This window comes from Python bivittatus, unplaced genomic scaffold (genome assembly GCF_059951505.1).
Source record: "Python bivittatus isolate LINGU-HERP-01145 unplaced genomic scaffold, Pbiv_v1 ctg000200_np1212, whole genome shotgun sequence".
In the NCBI taxonomy this organism is placed as follows: Eukaryota; Metazoa; Chordata; class Lepidosauria; order Squamata; family Pythonidae; genus Python; species Python bivittatus.
The window spans coordinates 18800931-18817764 of NW_028277040.1; the positions used below are offsets into that span (position 1 = coordinate 18800931).

Here is a 16834-nt window from a genome sequence, read left to right on the forward strand (position 1 = left end):
TCAATGAGGAAAAACACAGCGGCAGCAACCGAAAGCCCAGTATTAAAATGATAACTTGTCATCTCCATTTAATATATGTAGAGAAAATGAATATTTATCATTTATTTGTAAAAATATTAGTTCTCCAAGAGAACTAAGTCTTATTATCTCCAACAGAAATGGGAAGGTTACTGATATATAATTGTGGTATGAATCACTGAGGGGCTCTGATCTTCATTAATAGTAAGGAAGGTTTAATGTCCTAATGAATAAATAATACTTAATTCTTGATAGCTTGATTTTTTTTCTTTGAACCCAACAGAACAGGTTAACAATCTAAGAAGGTCAATTTTGCACAGCATTAAAAAAATAGTTTTTTTCCTTTTCAATTTTTAACTTGGATAACTGCTTGAGTTGTTCCACGTCTTACACTGAAAGCTTCATCTCTCTCTAGAAAAATGGCTTAGAATAGGAAAAATCTTAAGGAAGTGGCATTTAGGAAGCTTATAGAAAAGGCCAACAGAAATTCAGCAGTTTCAGCACATAGTATCTTCTTAATGGGCTGAAAGGTTTGGTTACTTCTATTCATCTTGGATATTCTCTGGAAAAAATGTGCAGAGAAAACAGTCTTTACCCATTACCACAACAAATCTTTGGCTTGTATTCAGTGCTATTTATCAACAACACAGTGGCAAATCAGGAGCTGAAGAATACCCACAAGATTTTGGCTGTAACTGTCAAAACTTTCTTGATAATGGAATATGAAAAATGCCTAATTAAAAAAAATGTGTTAACATACCAAATGTAAAAGATTTCTCATCTCTTTTTAATCCAAGAGCAATACACTGTACAAGGAATAATGTAAATAAAAGAGATGCACCTACAGTAAAGTCCAATATCTTCTTTAACTAAATGTGTGTATATTTGTCTGGAAAGAGAAATGTATGTGGGTGTCTTTCTTTTTTAAAGCCTTTTTAGCACTTATATATTAATGTACTATATCTTTAAAGTTCCTGAAGAGCCTGAGAGAGCTATCAGAAAAGAAAGAATACCTATATCAATTACTGCAAAAGTGAAGAAACCTCCTGCTAAAGGTATATTTAAGATATAAATCTATGTCCTTTGTCTGTCGTGTATGCTGTATGTTATTCTAGTATTTATGATTAATTAAGTATTCTTTCGCTTAATGTTTACATTATTAAAATATTGTTGGTTATTGTTTGTAACTAAAACTCTCAAAAAATCATATTTTTTAAAGTTCCTGAAGTTCGTAAGACTGTAATTCGAAAAGAAGTGGTCCATGTGGAAGTTCCTCAGTATGAAGAAGAGGCTCCTCAGTATGAAGAAGAGGAAGAAGTTCCCGAATATGAAGAGGAAGAAATCCCACAATATGAAGAAGAGGAACAATATGTGGAGGAAGTCTCACGATATGAGGAGAAGGTCTCACTATATGAGGAGGAAGTCTCACGATATGAAGAAGAAGTACCTCGTGAGGAAGAAGAAGAAGTAGTAGTGGTACCTCATTATGAAGAAGTTCCTGAGTATGAAGAAGAAGAAGAAGAAGAAGAAGAAGAAGAAGAAATTCCTCCACCTCCTCCACCTAAAGGTAAAATTCAGTTTTCAAAAGCAATGGCAAAAACCCATATATTTTAAGAATTTGCTCTTACACCAGATCTTTTGTTTGTTAATTCTGAATTGTTTTGATCTGTCATTCATCATCCTAATTGAATTTTGAAATTGATGTGTGGTTCTCAGGTTATAAAGTGCAAATACAAAAGAGAATATTCCAAAAAGATTTTACCTATTTAAGCTTTATGTGCTATCTTCTTTATGCAAAGTTATTTTACTTACACCCAAACTTTACAAGTTGGAAATAGAGAGCTTAATAAACAAGCCTGCTCTATCTGAAAGTTTTGAAATATACTAGTGCAATTTTATATTTACTGTACCTGTTCTTACATTAGTCCCAGTGAATTCAATGAAACTCCCAAAATACTGTGTACTATTCAGATCCCTAACATAAAGCCTGTAAACTCTCTTGACCGTGGCCAAGCATCGTGCTCCATTTGAGTGTATTTTTTAAAATATATTTTTAAGTTTTTTAAAAAATGGGAAGATAGCATGCTGCAAGACCTGGTCATCATATTTATTTCAAAGAATGTTTTTGGGCCCTTCATACACCCTAGAGGCATTCTTAGAAAGTAGCAGTGGGGATTTTCAATCCACTACTTTGCTGTATGCATGCTTACCTGCCCAGAAAAAAAAAAATAGAAGTAAACTGAGGTGACAGATTCCAAAGAGATGATGTTCTGGTGATGTTTGTTAACTGGCCACATGCACCATGACAGCCATTTTCCAAATGTTTTCCTGTGCCACCTGCACAGGGTAAAAAAGGACAAAACTGGAATAGTAGAGTAGAACTAGGGACGCTGAGAGTGAGCAACCTCAGTAGCTTGCCTTCTCAAAATCCCAAGTGTCCTAAAATAGTTAAGGATCTCTGATTTCAGCCTGAGCTCCCCCAAATTAAATTGACACCAGCCAGATGTGATTCAGTTATTGGATTATTATTTATTAAGTTTAAAAAATGAATGGAGATCTGACTTGCTTGTAACCAAAATGCAAGCATCCAGCAACAGAGAGTTCTGAGACATTGCTAGAAAGTAAAAATGGTAGATGGTAACAGCCCAGTGCTTTATCTGGAAATGTTGCAAAAGAAAAGGACAAATGAGTGGAATTAGGGAGGTCAAGAGGGAGCAACCTCTTCAGCTTGCCTTCTGCTTAATGGATAATTTTATGACTGAATATGCCTACCACAGGATAGCTGACATATTCTCACATTTTCAAAGGTCCCTGCAGTATAGAAAGAAATTGTCCAAATGCAAGAAAAAGGCGTAGCATAAGGACTATCAAGAAAGTGGCCTTATTCCTCCCACACTCATATCCGATTATCTCAGCTCATTTCTTTCATTCATGAAGGACTATGTCTATATCCTTGAGAACTCTAATTTCCTCAATTGCCCTCCCTCTTATCTCCTCATTAGAACTGAAGGAACAAGGACAGGATTTGAAGTCATAAATTCACCTACTGGTGTTGTAGGGCAGATTTACTGTTTCTTCAAGTGGAATTCCTCTTCCTCCATGCAAGTTCCCAAGCCCATACAAACATAAATTGAGGGTATATGATGGAAATGGGTTTCCAGGGGAAAGGGAGAATCTACCAGTTCTGCTGGTCAGAGCCATTCCAATGTCAATCAGAGGAGGAGTGGAATGGAAACATTCAATCCCCCAAAGCTATTGAGAGGGGTGGGGGCTCTCCTGAATAATATGGCATGAAGCGTAACAGGTTGCTGTAGAGAAGAGATAAGGAACTTCCCTTGACCTGATGTGTGGTTTCACCATTGAGCGTTTGCACTATATGCTACCAGGGGCTTTGCAGGGGGAAGCCAAAAAAGTCAAGATAACAACTGTTACAGTATGATTGAAGCCCTGCCCTTTTTTAAATGCATGGTACATGCAACACATAAAAAAGGAGTGAGGCTTTGTACAGTCACATCTTGACCTTTCGACCTCTCTGTGGATGCCCATGTATGCTACAACTTCCTCTAAGTCCAAACGTTTAACCATAATGCTATCTTTAAAGTGCCTGAAGTCCTCAAGAAACCTGTGCCTGAGAAAAAGGTTCCTGCTGTGCCTGTTCCCAAGAAAAAGGAAGCTCCTCCAGTGAAAGGTATGTCACATTTTCCTCATCTTCATTTTCCTTTTCATTAAGTTTTTAAGAGACCCAAAGACATTTTTTAAAATGTCTTTGGATCTCTTAAAGGGATGGTGAATTATTGTAGGCCCATATTTTGTAGTGGCGTCCTTTATAGTAGTGTCCTTGCTTGTATTGTTTAACATGGCATCACGTGTCCTCAATAATCTCAAACCTTCTCTCTAAAGTGCCCAAGGTGCCAAAGAAACCTGTCCCTGAAGAAAAGGTTCCTGTGCCAAAACGGAAAGAAGCTCCACCAGCTAAAGGTGCACCAAGTTGGGATTTACCATGTGCAAATCCATGTAACAGTCCTTGTTCCTTTTGTGTGCTTTTAAACACAACATACTGAGAAAGCTCGTTTCTTGTCTTTTAAAGTGGTCCTTGTGTCTGTGTTCTTGTGTGTTGGGCACTATTCTTCTCTGATTTGTGCCAAAATGAAACACCGTGCTCAAAAGTATTTCTGTATTTTTCAATCCAAGTGCCTGAAGTACCCAAGAAACCAGTACCTGAAGAGGAAGTGCCTGTTCCTGTCCCTAAACGGGTAGAAGCTCCTCCTGCTAAAGGTAGATCATCTTGTGAGGCAGGCAGTTCTACAATTATTCACTTGGTCTGTACTGAGTAAGTGGCATTCAAGCCGCGACAAACAACAACAACACCTGAACATTTCTGTCAGTCCAGTTTTGTAAATCCTGGACCTCTTCGGTTCAGCAGCTATAGTTCTCCCATTCCACTTTTGTTTCTTTCACTTCTCTGCTTTGCTTTGCTTTTATTTTATTCTGCTTCAAATAAAATTGATTTGCAAATTAATCTTTTTTAAAGTGCCGGCTGTGCCGAAAAAGGTTGAGCCTGAAGAAAGAGTACCTGTTGCAGTTCCTAAAAAACCAGAGCCCCCTCCACCTAAAGGTACATGAAAGAGCGTGTTTAAATTATACAGCTGCTTTACCTTATGGAACCTGCACATATGGGCCAAATATTTGCAAATATTACATGCAAAATGATAACTAGGAAGAGCAAGTGGGTTTGTAACTATAATCCACTAACATTAGTAGGGTTTACCTTTTGTTCTTCTCCCTCACTATATTCTTTTTCTTTGTGATATGTTTCAAACATCAAATTTCTTAATATCTTTAAAGTGCCTGAAATACCTGAGGAAGCAGTGGTTGAAGCTGAAGTGCCTCCACCAGCTAAAGGTATAACAACCTGCCAATGAGTCCTCTTGTTTTGTTCTGAAATGTAGGGCTTGCTCATGTCAAATATTATTGTCGCCTGTTCCTTGACTGTGTCGTTTTTACGGTCTTTGTGTTGGTGACAACGCATCCACAAATCGTTCTCTTAAAATTATACCTTGGGAGGGCAATGAACACCAAAGAAGGCTGCCTCAGAACAAAAACTAACTTTTTTGTTTCTGAAGAAGTCATGCCTGTGAAATGTACATCAACCTCATTCACTTTATCAAAAATCTTCTTGAATATCACAGGAATAAAGACACCAATATTTTTTGTTTTACATTCCCAATAAACCACGTGACCTGATTTTATGCATGTTTATTTAATCATAAATCCCACTGAGTTCAATGGAACATATTTCTAAATAAGTTGGCATAGGGCTGCAGATTTCATTTTAATTGCAGTCTGATTTTTTTCTACTTAATTTTGTGTAATGTATAATTTTCTTTATAACTGTTTTGAAAATATTTTTAAGAGCATTTCTCTAAAAATAAATAAAGAGGTATAAGAATTCCTAGAGAACATTTTCTAAATAAATAAATAAATAAATATCCATGGCTGTTCCTAAAACAAGACTAAGAAGCTAGGTCCATGAGGGATTTCAGCTACCTTTGGATAAAGGTTGTAACTCAGTAGTAAACCATAAATTTTATGTGAAAAAAACAACCATACCTGAAACCACTAATAAGGATGAAAAAGAAATCTGCCACAGATTTCCAAGGGAGCAGTGTGTGAAATCCATCAAAACAGATTTTGCTGCATTGGATGGAATATATCAAACATTTTTTTTTCATATAAAAAAATGGGAGAGATGTTTTGAACATTTCAGAAAAAAGGGATAGGTATGTTTTAAAAGGGAACCTACATCTAGGAAATTTAGATTTGAAACACCTGAAATAATTTTTATAATGCAGAACAACATGACAGAGATAAGCATTTTAAAAAAGAGTTTCATAGAAAATGTATATTAAAAAAACTTCTGTGCTTAGGGCAGTGTTTCTCAAAATGTGGTCCTAGGACTGCTGGGCATCCCCCCAAGACCCTTTCAGAATTTGATTTCAAGACTCAAAATCAAAATATTTGCCAGCTTATGTTGAAAAATAATACAATATTAAAATCCCATCAAACAAGTGTGAGAAGCAGTAGCAGTAGTGAATGTATCCATTTTAATTTTTAATATGATAAATATCGATAATTATAACCCATACAAACAAAAGCTCTTTTGGGATCCTCCATAATTTTTAAAAGTGGGAAGGGGTCCTAAGAGAAAAAAGTTGAAGAAGCATGGGCTTGGGAGAAATAGACATACATAAGCCCCAAATGCTAGAGAAAATTGCAAATTAAAATGGAAGTTTTTTTTGAGAGGTTTTTTTTTTAATATGCACATGACATCTTGTTATGTTTTACTGAACATTGTGGGATTTATTTCCAAATAAAGATGCTGAATTGCACTGGTCTTTTTATTTAGCTTGAGCGCCAGCTTTCCAAGCAACCTGAGTGGAATCTGGCAGATAGTTGGTGCTAATGGCCTGTGGTTCACATAGAACAGTGTTGTCCAAACTTGGCCACTTTAAGATGAGTGGACTTCAATTCCCAGAATTCCCCAGCCAGCCATGCTGGCTGGGGAATTCTGGGAGTTGAAGTCCACTCATCTGAAAGTGGCCAAGTTTGGACAACACTGACATAGAAGCTCCTCTTGCATGTTCTTGGCTTACATTGCACTAAAACCTGATTGTGCCTTCTGTGATTTTTCACTGAATATCTCTTTATGAAAGAGACTTAAGTCTAAATCTGAAAAAAATATGTTTTAAAGTCCCAGAAGTACCTAAGAAAGTTGTACCAGAAAAGAAGATTCCTGCAGCTGTTCCCAAAAAAGTGGAGCCACCCCCACCTCCTGTTGCAAAAGGTACTTCGACTAATATATAGAAATAATTATTGTGGCAGCAGCATGACTTTCTCTTCAGCTATGCTAGTGACAGGGCTAAGTAGACAACTTAACCATTTCTTTCCCAGTAAGTACACTGGAATTAAATTACTTCTAAATTGTACAGCAAAAAACTACCTCTTTATGCTAGTTCTATTTGCAACCTTTTCACCTGATAGAGGGTCCCCTGAATTATTCAGCTTCTAGGTCCTTTTTCTTAATCAATTCTGAAAATACCTGGCTTTTCCAACCAGACTTTGCTATCTTAGAAAGTTCTTGCTATCATTACCTTACCATGGGGGCCTCAAATCATACTCTCACAACTAATGTTTTTAAAGTGCCTGAAGTTCCCAAACCTGTTCCAGAAGAGAAAGTGCCTGTTCCCAAGAAGGTGCCAGCTCCACCAGCCAAAGGTACATCTAATATTTAAGTTAGTACGAAGATAAATGAATGTGTCTATTAGTCATTGTTTCTATTTCATCGATATTGTTAGTTAGACATTGAAGGATCAAATTCAATCATTCAAATCTTTCTGATTTCTTTTGTTTCTACATGTTGGCTTTTGATTGAAATCTTTAACATAAGTATGTAATATATCTATATGTATCTTTAAAGTGCCCGAAGTTCCCAAACCAGTCCCAGAAGAGAAAGTGCCTGTTCCCAAAAAAGTACCAGCTCCACCAGCCAAAGGTACATCTAATATTTGAAATTCTGTGAAAATAAATTATCATGGACAGTACTTCTCATTTATCTTCTTCAATTAAGTGAAAAACACTAAAAGCAGTGATTCAAAGTTTTGTGTTGTCTTGTAAATCTGTGCATGGTGAAAATCTGGTGCAAAGAAAATCTTAAAACAAGAAAACCATCTCTTTTTAAAGTGCCTGAAGTTCCCAAACCTGTCCCAGAAGAGGAAGTGCCTGTTCCCAAAAAAGTGCCACCTCCACCAGCCAAAGGTAGATCTAACATTTAAAATAGTAATATGAAAAAAAAAGTTTAACACTGACATTACTTGTCATCCTTATTCTTAAGTATTAGACACCAATATTGCTACAGTACTTCAAAGTTTTGTGATATCTTATGTTTGTCTGTGGTGGGTTGAGCTCAAAATCTTAAAGACAAAACATCTATTTTTCAATCCCTGAAGTTCCCAAACCTGTCCCAGAAGAGAAAGTGCCAGTTCCCAAAAAAGTGCCAGCTCCACCAGCCAAAGGTAGACCTAATTAAAACAGTAATATGAAAAAACATTAACATTAATGTTGCTTGTCATCCATGTTATTAGGCATGAATTTTGTTTCTATATGTTGGCTTGAGATTAAAAGGTTTAACATATGTATATATGTATTTTGTGATGTCTTATATGTTTGTCCACGTTGAGACCAAAATCTTCTAAAAAATCCTCCATATTGTCTTAAAAGTGCCTGAAGTTCCCAAACCTGTCCCAGAAGAGGAAGTGCCTGTTCCGAAAAAGGTGGCACCTCCACCAGCCAGAGGTACATATTACTTTTAAAATAGTAATACATAAAAATATTAACATTGACATTACTTGTCATCCTTATTCTTAAGTATTAGACACCAATATTGCTACAGTACTTCAAAGTTTTGTGATATCTTATGTTTGTCTGTGGTGGGTTGAGCAAAAAAACTTAAAAAAAAAAACATCTACCTTTCAATCCCTGAATTTCCCAAATATGTTATTAGACATGAATTTAGGTAGTTCAAAGTTTTGTGATGTCTTATATGTTTGCTCATGCTGAGACCAAAATCTTTACAAAAAATCCTCTATACTATCTTGAAAGTGCCTGAAGTTCCCAAACCTGTCCCAGAAGAGGAAGTGCCTGTTCCCAAAAAAGTGCCACCCCCACCAGCCAAAGGTATATCTAACATTTATAATAGTAAACACAAACATTAAGAATAATATTGCTTGTCATCCATATTCTTAAGTATTAGGCACCAATATTGGCATTTCAAAGTTTTGCGATATCTTATATATTTGTCCATGGTGAGTTCAGACCAATTTCTAAAGAAAAACCATCTATCTTTCAAATCCCTGAAGTTCCCAAACCTGTCCCAGAAGAGAAAGTTCCTGTTCCCAAAAAAGTGCCAGCTCCACCAGCCAAAGGTACCTGTAAAATGTGTTACCGTATGGAGAAGTATAAATGTTGACACCACTTGTCACTGATATTCTTAAGTATTAAACACCAGTATCAGTATTTAAATTTTGTCATGTCCTGTATGTTGTCCATGTTGAGACCAAAATCTTTAAAAATCCTTATTATCTTTAAAATATCTGAAGATCCCAAATGAATTACTGAAAGCAAACTGGCTCTTCCTGTAAAGGCAACAGCTCGCCCTGTCAAGTGTACATCTTATCTTTAAAACTGCTTGAAAACCAATTAATGTTGAAGTTATTCGTAATTAATCTTTGTCAGTTAAGTACAAAGTATCTATATTAGTAGTTCAAACTTTTGTAATGTTTGTCCATGTTGACTTGAAAACATAATACTTAAAAAAAAAACTATTTTCAAAGTGCCTGAAGTTCCCAAACCTTCCCCAGAAGAGGAAGTGCCTGTTCCCAAAAGAGTGCCAGCTCCACTAGCCAAATGTACCTCTCATATTTATAACAGCATGAAAAAAATTTCATTCATATTCTTAAATATTAGACAACAAAGTTGGTAGTTCAATGTTTTCTAATATCTTCTATGTTTGTCTCCATGACTTAAGACCAAACTCTTAAAAAAATTAATAAATCTTTTTTTAAAGTGCCTGAAGTTCCCATACCAATAGTAGAAGAGGAAGTGCCTGTTCCCAAAAAGGTGCCACCTCCACCAGCCAAAGGTATATCTAACATTTGAAAAAGTAATATAAAAAAAACATTAACACTGACATTACTTGTCATCTTTATTCATTAGCATTAGAAACAAATATTGGTAGTTCAAAGTTTTGTGATGTCTTACATGTTTGTCTATGGTGAGTTAAGCTCATAATCTTAAAGACAAAACATCTATCTTTCAATCCCTGAAGTTCCCAAACCTGTTCCGGAAGAGGAAGTGCCTGTTCCCAAAAAGGTGCCAGCTCCACCAGCTAAAGGTACGTCTAATTAAAACAGTAATATGAAAAAAAATTAACATTATTTGTTGTCTATGTCATTAGATATGAATTTTGGTAGTTCAAATTTTGTGATGTCTTATATGTTTGTCCACGATGAGACCAAAATCTTTTTTAAAATCCTCTATATTATCTTAAAAGTGCCTGAAGTTCCCAAACCTGTCCCAGAAGAGGAAGTGCCTGTTCCCAAAAAGGTGCCACCTCCACCAGCCAAAGGTACATCTAACATTCATAATAGAAATAAGAAAAAATATTAAGACTGATATTACTTGTCATCCATTCTTAAGTATTAGGCACCAATATTGGTATTTTAAAGTTTTGCGATATCTTATATATTTGTTCATGGTGAGTTCAGACCAAATTCTAAAGAAAAACCATCTGTCTTTCAAATTCCTGAAGTTCCCAAACCTGTCCCAGAAGAGAAAGTTCCTGTTCCCAAAAAAGTCCCAGCTCCACCAACCAAAGGTACATCTAATATCTGAAACATTATGAAAAAAATAAAGTTGATAATAAATGTTGTACATATTGTTCAGTTAAGTGACAAAAGTGCTGTTCAGTGTTTTGTGATGTCTTGTACATTTGGTCATGTTCTCTTGAGGCCAAAATCTTAGTGTTTAATGTTTTTTAAGTGCCTGAAGTTCCCAAACCTGTCCCAGAAGAGGAAGTGCCTGTTCCCAAAAAAGTGCGAGCACCACCAGCCAGAGGTACATGTGAAATATATAACACTATGAAAAATATGAATATTGACATTATCTGTTATATTCTTAAATATTAAGCACTAATATCAATATGCAGAGTTTTGTATACCTTGTATATTATCCAAATTGTGATCAAAATCTTTTTAAAAATGCTTTGTTTAAATTGTCTGCAATCTCCATCATGTTCTATGTGAGAAAGTTTCTTTCCTCATAGAGGTGCTAGGTGCACTTGCCAAATGTTCATCTAATATTTAAAATATCTTGAAAACAAATTAATATTGGCAGTACTTGTCATTAATATTTTTAAGTATTAAGCATCTATATCAGTAGTACAGGTTTTTCTTCCCTGTTTTTTATATTGACTTGAAATCAAAATATTTATTGAAAAAAATCATACTATCTTTCAAATCCCTGAAGTTCCCAAACCAGTAGAGGAAGAGGAAGTACTTGAAGTTCCCGAAAGAGTGCCAGCTCCACCAGCCAAAGGTACATCTAATAGTTATAACAAAGCACTAATTTTGGTATTCCTTATCATTCATGTTCCTAACAACGAGACACCAATATCAGTAGTCCAAAGTTTGTGATGTCTTACATGTTTGTCCATCGTGAGCTGAGCTCAAAATGTTAAAGAAAATACATCTATCTTTCCAATCCCTGAAGTTCCCAAACCTGTTCGTGAAAAAGTGCCAGCTCCACCTGTTAGTGTTGCATATAATATTTATAGCAGGTGGGGAAAAAAATGTTGACATTACCTGTCATACATCTTCTTAAATATTTAAACACCAATTTCTGTTGAAAGATATATAGCGGCTTGGATGTTAGTCCATGCTGATTTGAGATCAAACCTAAAAAAAGGAACCATCTCTTTTTAAAGTGCCTGAAGTTCCCAAACCTGTTCCTGAAGAGAAAGTGCCTGTTCCCAAAAAAGTGCCAGTTCCGCCAGCCAAAGGTACATGTGAAACTTGTAACCGTATAAAAAGAAATATTATGTTGATGTTACTAGTCATTTGTCTTCTTCAGTTAAGTGTTAAACAACAAAATTAATAATTCAAAGTTTATGGTGTCTTGTATGTCTGTCCATGTTTTTTTTTATGTCCATGTTGACTTGAGACCAAAACCTTTTAAAAAATCTTCCTATCTTAAAAGTGCCTGAAATTCCCAAATCTGTCCAGGAAGATAAAGTGCCCATTCCCAAAGAATTACCTGCTCCGTGCTTCAAATATTTATAATAGTATGAAAAAAAGTAATATTGAATTACTTGTCATCTATATTCTTAAGCATTGGGTGCCAATCTTGCTAGTTCAAAGTTTTGTGATATCTTATATGTTTGTCCATGGTGAGTTGAGCTCAAAATCTTAGACAAAACATCTATCTTTCAAGTCCCTGAAGTTCCCAAACCTGTTCTGGAAGAAAAAGTACCTGAAGTTCCCAAAAAAGTACCAGCTCCACCAGCTAAAGGTACACCTAATACTTGAAACTATGTGGGAAAAAATATCATTACTTGTCATTGTTATTCTCCAGTTAAGGGCAGAACAATATCAATTGTGACAGATAGTGAGGAGGCTGGCAAAGAAACAGGAGGAATTTAGGCAGAAACAATCCACAATGGAGAGGTTCATCTGTAGGAACTCAGTCTGAGTTGTGAAAGGCCTAGAAAGAAAAGAGTCAGACTCCACTTCAATAAACTCATTAATCAAAGAGGGTCGGTGGTTACTGTTACCATTTCCAAGATTATTTAATTCTTGCATTAAAGGCCTTATTGATGTATATATGATTCTTGCTTTCTTGATCATATGATGCAATACAGGATTTGACAGTTCTTCAGTGTTTTGTAAAATCTTCTATGTTTATCTCTGATGACTTGAGAACAAAATCTTTTAAAAATTAATAAATCTTTTTTTCAAGTCCCTGAAGTTCCCAAACCAGTCCCAGAAGAGAAAGTGCCTGTTCCCAAAAAAGTGCCACCTCCACCAGCCAGAGGTACAGATGAAAACAAAGTTGACAATACATGTCATTTATATTCTTCAGTTAAGGGTTAAACACCAACATCAGTAGTTCAGAGTTTAGCATTATCTTCTACATTTGTCCATGGTGAAAAGAGAACAAAATCTTGAAACAAGAAAACTATCTCTTTTTAAAGTGCCTGAAGTTCCCATACCTGTCCCAGAAGAGGAAGTGCCTGTTCCCAAAAAAGTGCCACCCCCACCAGCCAAAGGTACATCTAATATTTATAATAGTAAGAAAAAACATCAAGATTGATATTGCTTGTCATCCATATTCTTAAGTATGAGGCACCAATGTTGGTAGTTGAAATTTTTGTGATGTCTTATATGTTTGTCCATGGTGAATCGAGCTTAAAATCTTAAAGAAAAAATATCTATCTTTCAATCCCTGAAGTTCCCAAGCCTGTTCCAGAAGAGAAAGTGCCAGTTCCCAAAAAAGTGCCAGCTCCACCAGCCAAAGGTAGATCTAATATTTCTAATAGTAGTATGAAAAAGATTAATGTTCACATTACTTGTAATCCTTATTTTTAAGCATTAGACACCAATATTGGTAGGTCAGAGTCTTGTGATGTCCTTATGTGTTTCTCCATGTTGGCTTGAGACCAAAATCTTTAAAAAAATCCTCTATACTATCTTAAAAGTGCCTGAAGTTCCTAAACCTGTCCCAGAAGAGGAAGTGCCTGTTCCCAAAAAGGTGCCACCTCCACCAGCCAAAGGTACATCTAATATTTATAATAATAAGAAAAAACATCAAGATTGATATTGCTTGTCATCCATATTCTTAAGTATGAGGCACCAATATTGGTAGTTCAAATTTTTGTGATGTCTTATATGTTTGTCCATGGTGAAATGAGCTTAAAATCTTAAAGAACAAATATCTATCTTTCAATCTCTGAAGTTCCCAAGCCTGTTCCAGAAGAGAAAGTGCCAGTTCCCAAAAAAGTGCCAGCTCCACCAGCCAAAGGTAGATCTAATATTTGTAAAAGTAGTTTGAAATTGATTACTTGTCTTCCTTCTTCTTAAGCATTAGACACCAATATTGGTAGTTTAGAGTTTTATGATGTCATATGTGTTTGTGTTGACTTGAGACCAAAATAGTTTTTAAAAATTCTCTATACTATCTTAAAAATGTCTCAAGTTACCAGAAACAGAAATGCCGGTTCCCAAAACAGTGCCAGATGCACCAGCCAAAGGCGTATCTAATATTTGTAATAGTAGTATGAAAAAAATTACTTGTCATCCCGATTCCTAAGTATTGGACACCAATATTGGTCATTCAAAGTTTAGTGATGTTTTATGTGTTTGTATATGTTGACTTGAGACCAAAATCTTTACAAAAAATCCTCTATACTATTTTGAAGTGCCTGAAGTTCCCAAACCTGTCCCAGAAGAGGAAGTGCCTGTTCCCAAAAAAGTGCCAGCTCCACCAGCCAAAGGTACATCTAACATTCATAATAGTAAGAAAGAACATCAAGATTGATATTGCTCGTCATCCATATTCTTAAGTAGTAGACACCAATATTGGTAGGTCAGAGTCTTGTGATGTCTTTATGTGTTTGTATATGTTGACTTGAGACCAAAACCTTTACAAAAAATCCTTTGTACTATCTTAAAAGTGCCTGAAGTTCCCAAACCTGTCCCAGAAGAGGAAGTGCCTGTTCCCAAAAAGGTGCCACCTCCACCAGCCAAAGGTATATCTAATATTTATAATAATAAGAAAAAACATCAAGATTGATATTGCTTGTCATCCATATTCTTAAGTATGAGGCCCCAATGTTGGTAGTTCAAATTTTTGTGATGTCTTATATGTTTGTCCATGGTGAATTGAGCTTAAAATCTTAAAGAAAAAATATCTATCTTTCAATCCCTGAAGTTCCCAAGCCTGTTCCAGAAGAGAAAGTGCCAGTTCCAAAAAAAGTGCCAGCTCCACCAGCCAAAGGTAGATCTAATATTTGTAAAAGTAGTATGAAAATGATTACTTGTCTTCCTTCTTCTTAAGCATTAGACATGAATATTGGTAGTTCAGAGTTTTATGATGTCTTATATGTTTGTCTGTGTTGACTTGAGACCAAAATCTTTACAAAGAATCTTCTATACTATCTTAAAAGTCCCTGATGTTTCCACAAGAGGAAGTGCCTGTTCCCAAAACAGTGCCAGATGCACCAGCCAAAGGGATATCTAATATTTGTAATAGTAGTATGAAAAGAATTACTTGTCATTCTGATTCTTAAGTGTTAAACACCAATATTGGTTGTTCAAATTTAGGAATGTTTTATGTGTTTGTCCATGTTGACTTATGACCAAAATCTTTACAAAAAATCCTCTATACTATCTTGAAGTGCCTGAAGTTCCTAAACCTGTCCCAGAAGAGGAAGTGCCTGTTCCCAAAAAAGTGCCGCCTCCACCAGCCAAAGGTACATTTAGATTAGTACTATTATTTATAATAGTAAGAAAAAACATCAAGATTGATATTGCTTGTCATCCATATTCTTAAGTATGAGGCACCAATGTTGGTACTTCAAATTTCTGTGATGTCTTATATGTTTGTCCATGGTGAATTGAGCTTAGAATCTTAAAGAAAAAATATCTATCTTTCAATCCCTGAAGTTCCCAAACCTGTCCCAGAAGAGAAAGTGCCAGTTCCCAAAAAAGTGCCAGCTCCACCAGCCAAAGGTAGATCTAATATTTCTAATACTAGTATGAAAAAGATTAATGTTCACATTACTTGTACTCCTTATTCTTAAGTAGTAGACACCAATATTGGTAGGTCAGAGTCTTGTGATGTCTTTATGTGTTTGACCATGTTGATGTAAGACCAAAATCTTTACAAAAAATCCTCTGTACTATCTTGAAGTGCCTGAAGTTGTCTCAGAAGAGGAAGTGCCTGTTCCCAAAAAGGTGCCACCTCCACCAGCCAAAGGTACATCTAATATTTATAATAGTAAGAAAAAACATCAAGATTGATATTGCTTGTCATCCATATTCTTAGGTATGAGTCACCAATGTTGGTAGTTCAAATTTTTGTGATGTCTTATATGTTTGTCCATGGTGAATTGAGCTTAAAATCTTAAAGAAAAAATATCTATCTTTCAATCCCTGAAGTTCCCAAACCTGTCCCAGAAGAGAAAGTGCCAGTTCCCAAAAAAGTGCCAGCTCCACCAGCCAAAGGTAGATCTAATATTTATAATAGTAGTATCAAAAAGATTAATGTTCACATTACTTGTACTCCTTATTCTTAAGTAGTAGACACTAATATTGATAGGTCAGAGTCTTGTGATGTCTTTATGTGTTTGTCCATGGTGCTGTAAGACCAAAATCTTTACAAAAAATCCTCTGTACTATCTTCAAGTGCCTGACGTTGTCCCAGAAGAGGAAGTGCCTGTTCCCAAAAAAGTGCCAGCTCCACCATCCAAAGGTAGATCTAATATTTATAATAGTAGTACCAAAATATTAATGTTCACATTACTTGTAATCTTCATTTTTAACCATTAGGCATCAATATTGGTAGGTCAGAGTCTTGTGATGTCTTTATGTGTTTGTCCATGTTGACTTAAGACCAAAATCTTTACAAAAAATCCTCTATACTATCTTCAAGTGCCTGAAGTTGTCCCAGAAGAGGAAGTGCCTGTTCCCAAAAAAGTGCCGCCTCCACCAGCCAAAGGTACATCTAATATTTATAATAGTAACAAAAAACATCAAGATTTATATTCTTTGTCATCCATATTCTTAAGTATGAGGCACCAATGTTGGTACTTCAAATTTCTGTGATGTCTTATATGTTTGTCCATGGTGAATTGAGCTTAAAATCTTAAAGAAAAAATATCTATCTTTCAATCCCTGAAGTTCCCAAACCTGCCCCAGAAGAGAAAGTTCCAGTTCCCAAAAAAGTGCCAGCTCCACCAGCCAAAGGTAGATCTAATATTTATAATAGTAGTATGAAAAATTTTAATGTTCACATTACTTGTACTTCTTATTCTTAAGTAGTAGACACCAATATTGGTAGGTCAGAGTCTTGTGATGTCTTTATGTGTTTGTCCATGTTGCTGTAAGACCAAAATCTTTACAAAAAATCCTCTGTACTATTTTGAAGTGCCTGACGTTGTCCCAGAGGAGGAAGTGCCTGTTCCCAAAAAAGTGCCCCCTCCACC

General features: G+C 35.7%; 1 protein-coding gene across 9 annotated transcripts in view; it reads left to right on the plus strand.

Annotated features, from left to right (window-relative positions):
- Positions 1 to 16834, plus strand: part of TTN (titin) — a 299036-nt gene that overhangs the window by 133217 nt on the left and 148985 nt on the right. For all 9 annotated transcript variants that reach the window (XM_088135751.1, XM_088135752.1, XM_088135753.1 and 6 more), the window contains 17 exons: positions 990 to 1073; positions 1238 to 1585; positions 3620 to 3706; positions 3919 to 3996; positions 4210 to 4293; positions 4550 to 4633; positions 4864 to 4920; positions 6770 to 6862; positions 7219 to 7293; positions 7496 to 7570; positions 7759 to 7833; positions 9641 to 9715; positions 9902 to 9967; positions 10127 to 10201; positions 10385 to 10450; positions 10615 to 10689; positions 11101 to 11169. In XM_088135751.1, coding sequence (XP_087991877.1) covers positions 990 to 1073; positions 1238 to 1585; positions 3620 to 3706; positions 3919 to 3996; positions 4210 to 4293; positions 4550 to 4633; positions 4864 to 4920; positions 6770 to 6862; positions 7219 to 7293; positions 7496 to 7570; positions 7759 to 7833; positions 9641 to 9715; positions 9902 to 9967; positions 10127 to 10201; positions 10385 to 10450; positions 10615 to 10689; positions 11101 to 11169 — 1566 coding nt within the window. The remainder of the gene's footprint in view (positions 1 to 989; positions 1074 to 1237; positions 1586 to 3619; positions 3707 to 3918; positions 3997 to 4209; positions 4294 to 4549; positions 4634 to 4863; positions 4921 to 6769; positions 6863 to 7218; positions 7294 to 7495; positions 7571 to 7758; positions 7834 to 9640; positions 9716 to 9901; positions 9968 to 10126; positions 10202 to 10384; positions 10451 to 10614; positions 10690 to 11100; positions 11170 to 16834) is intronic.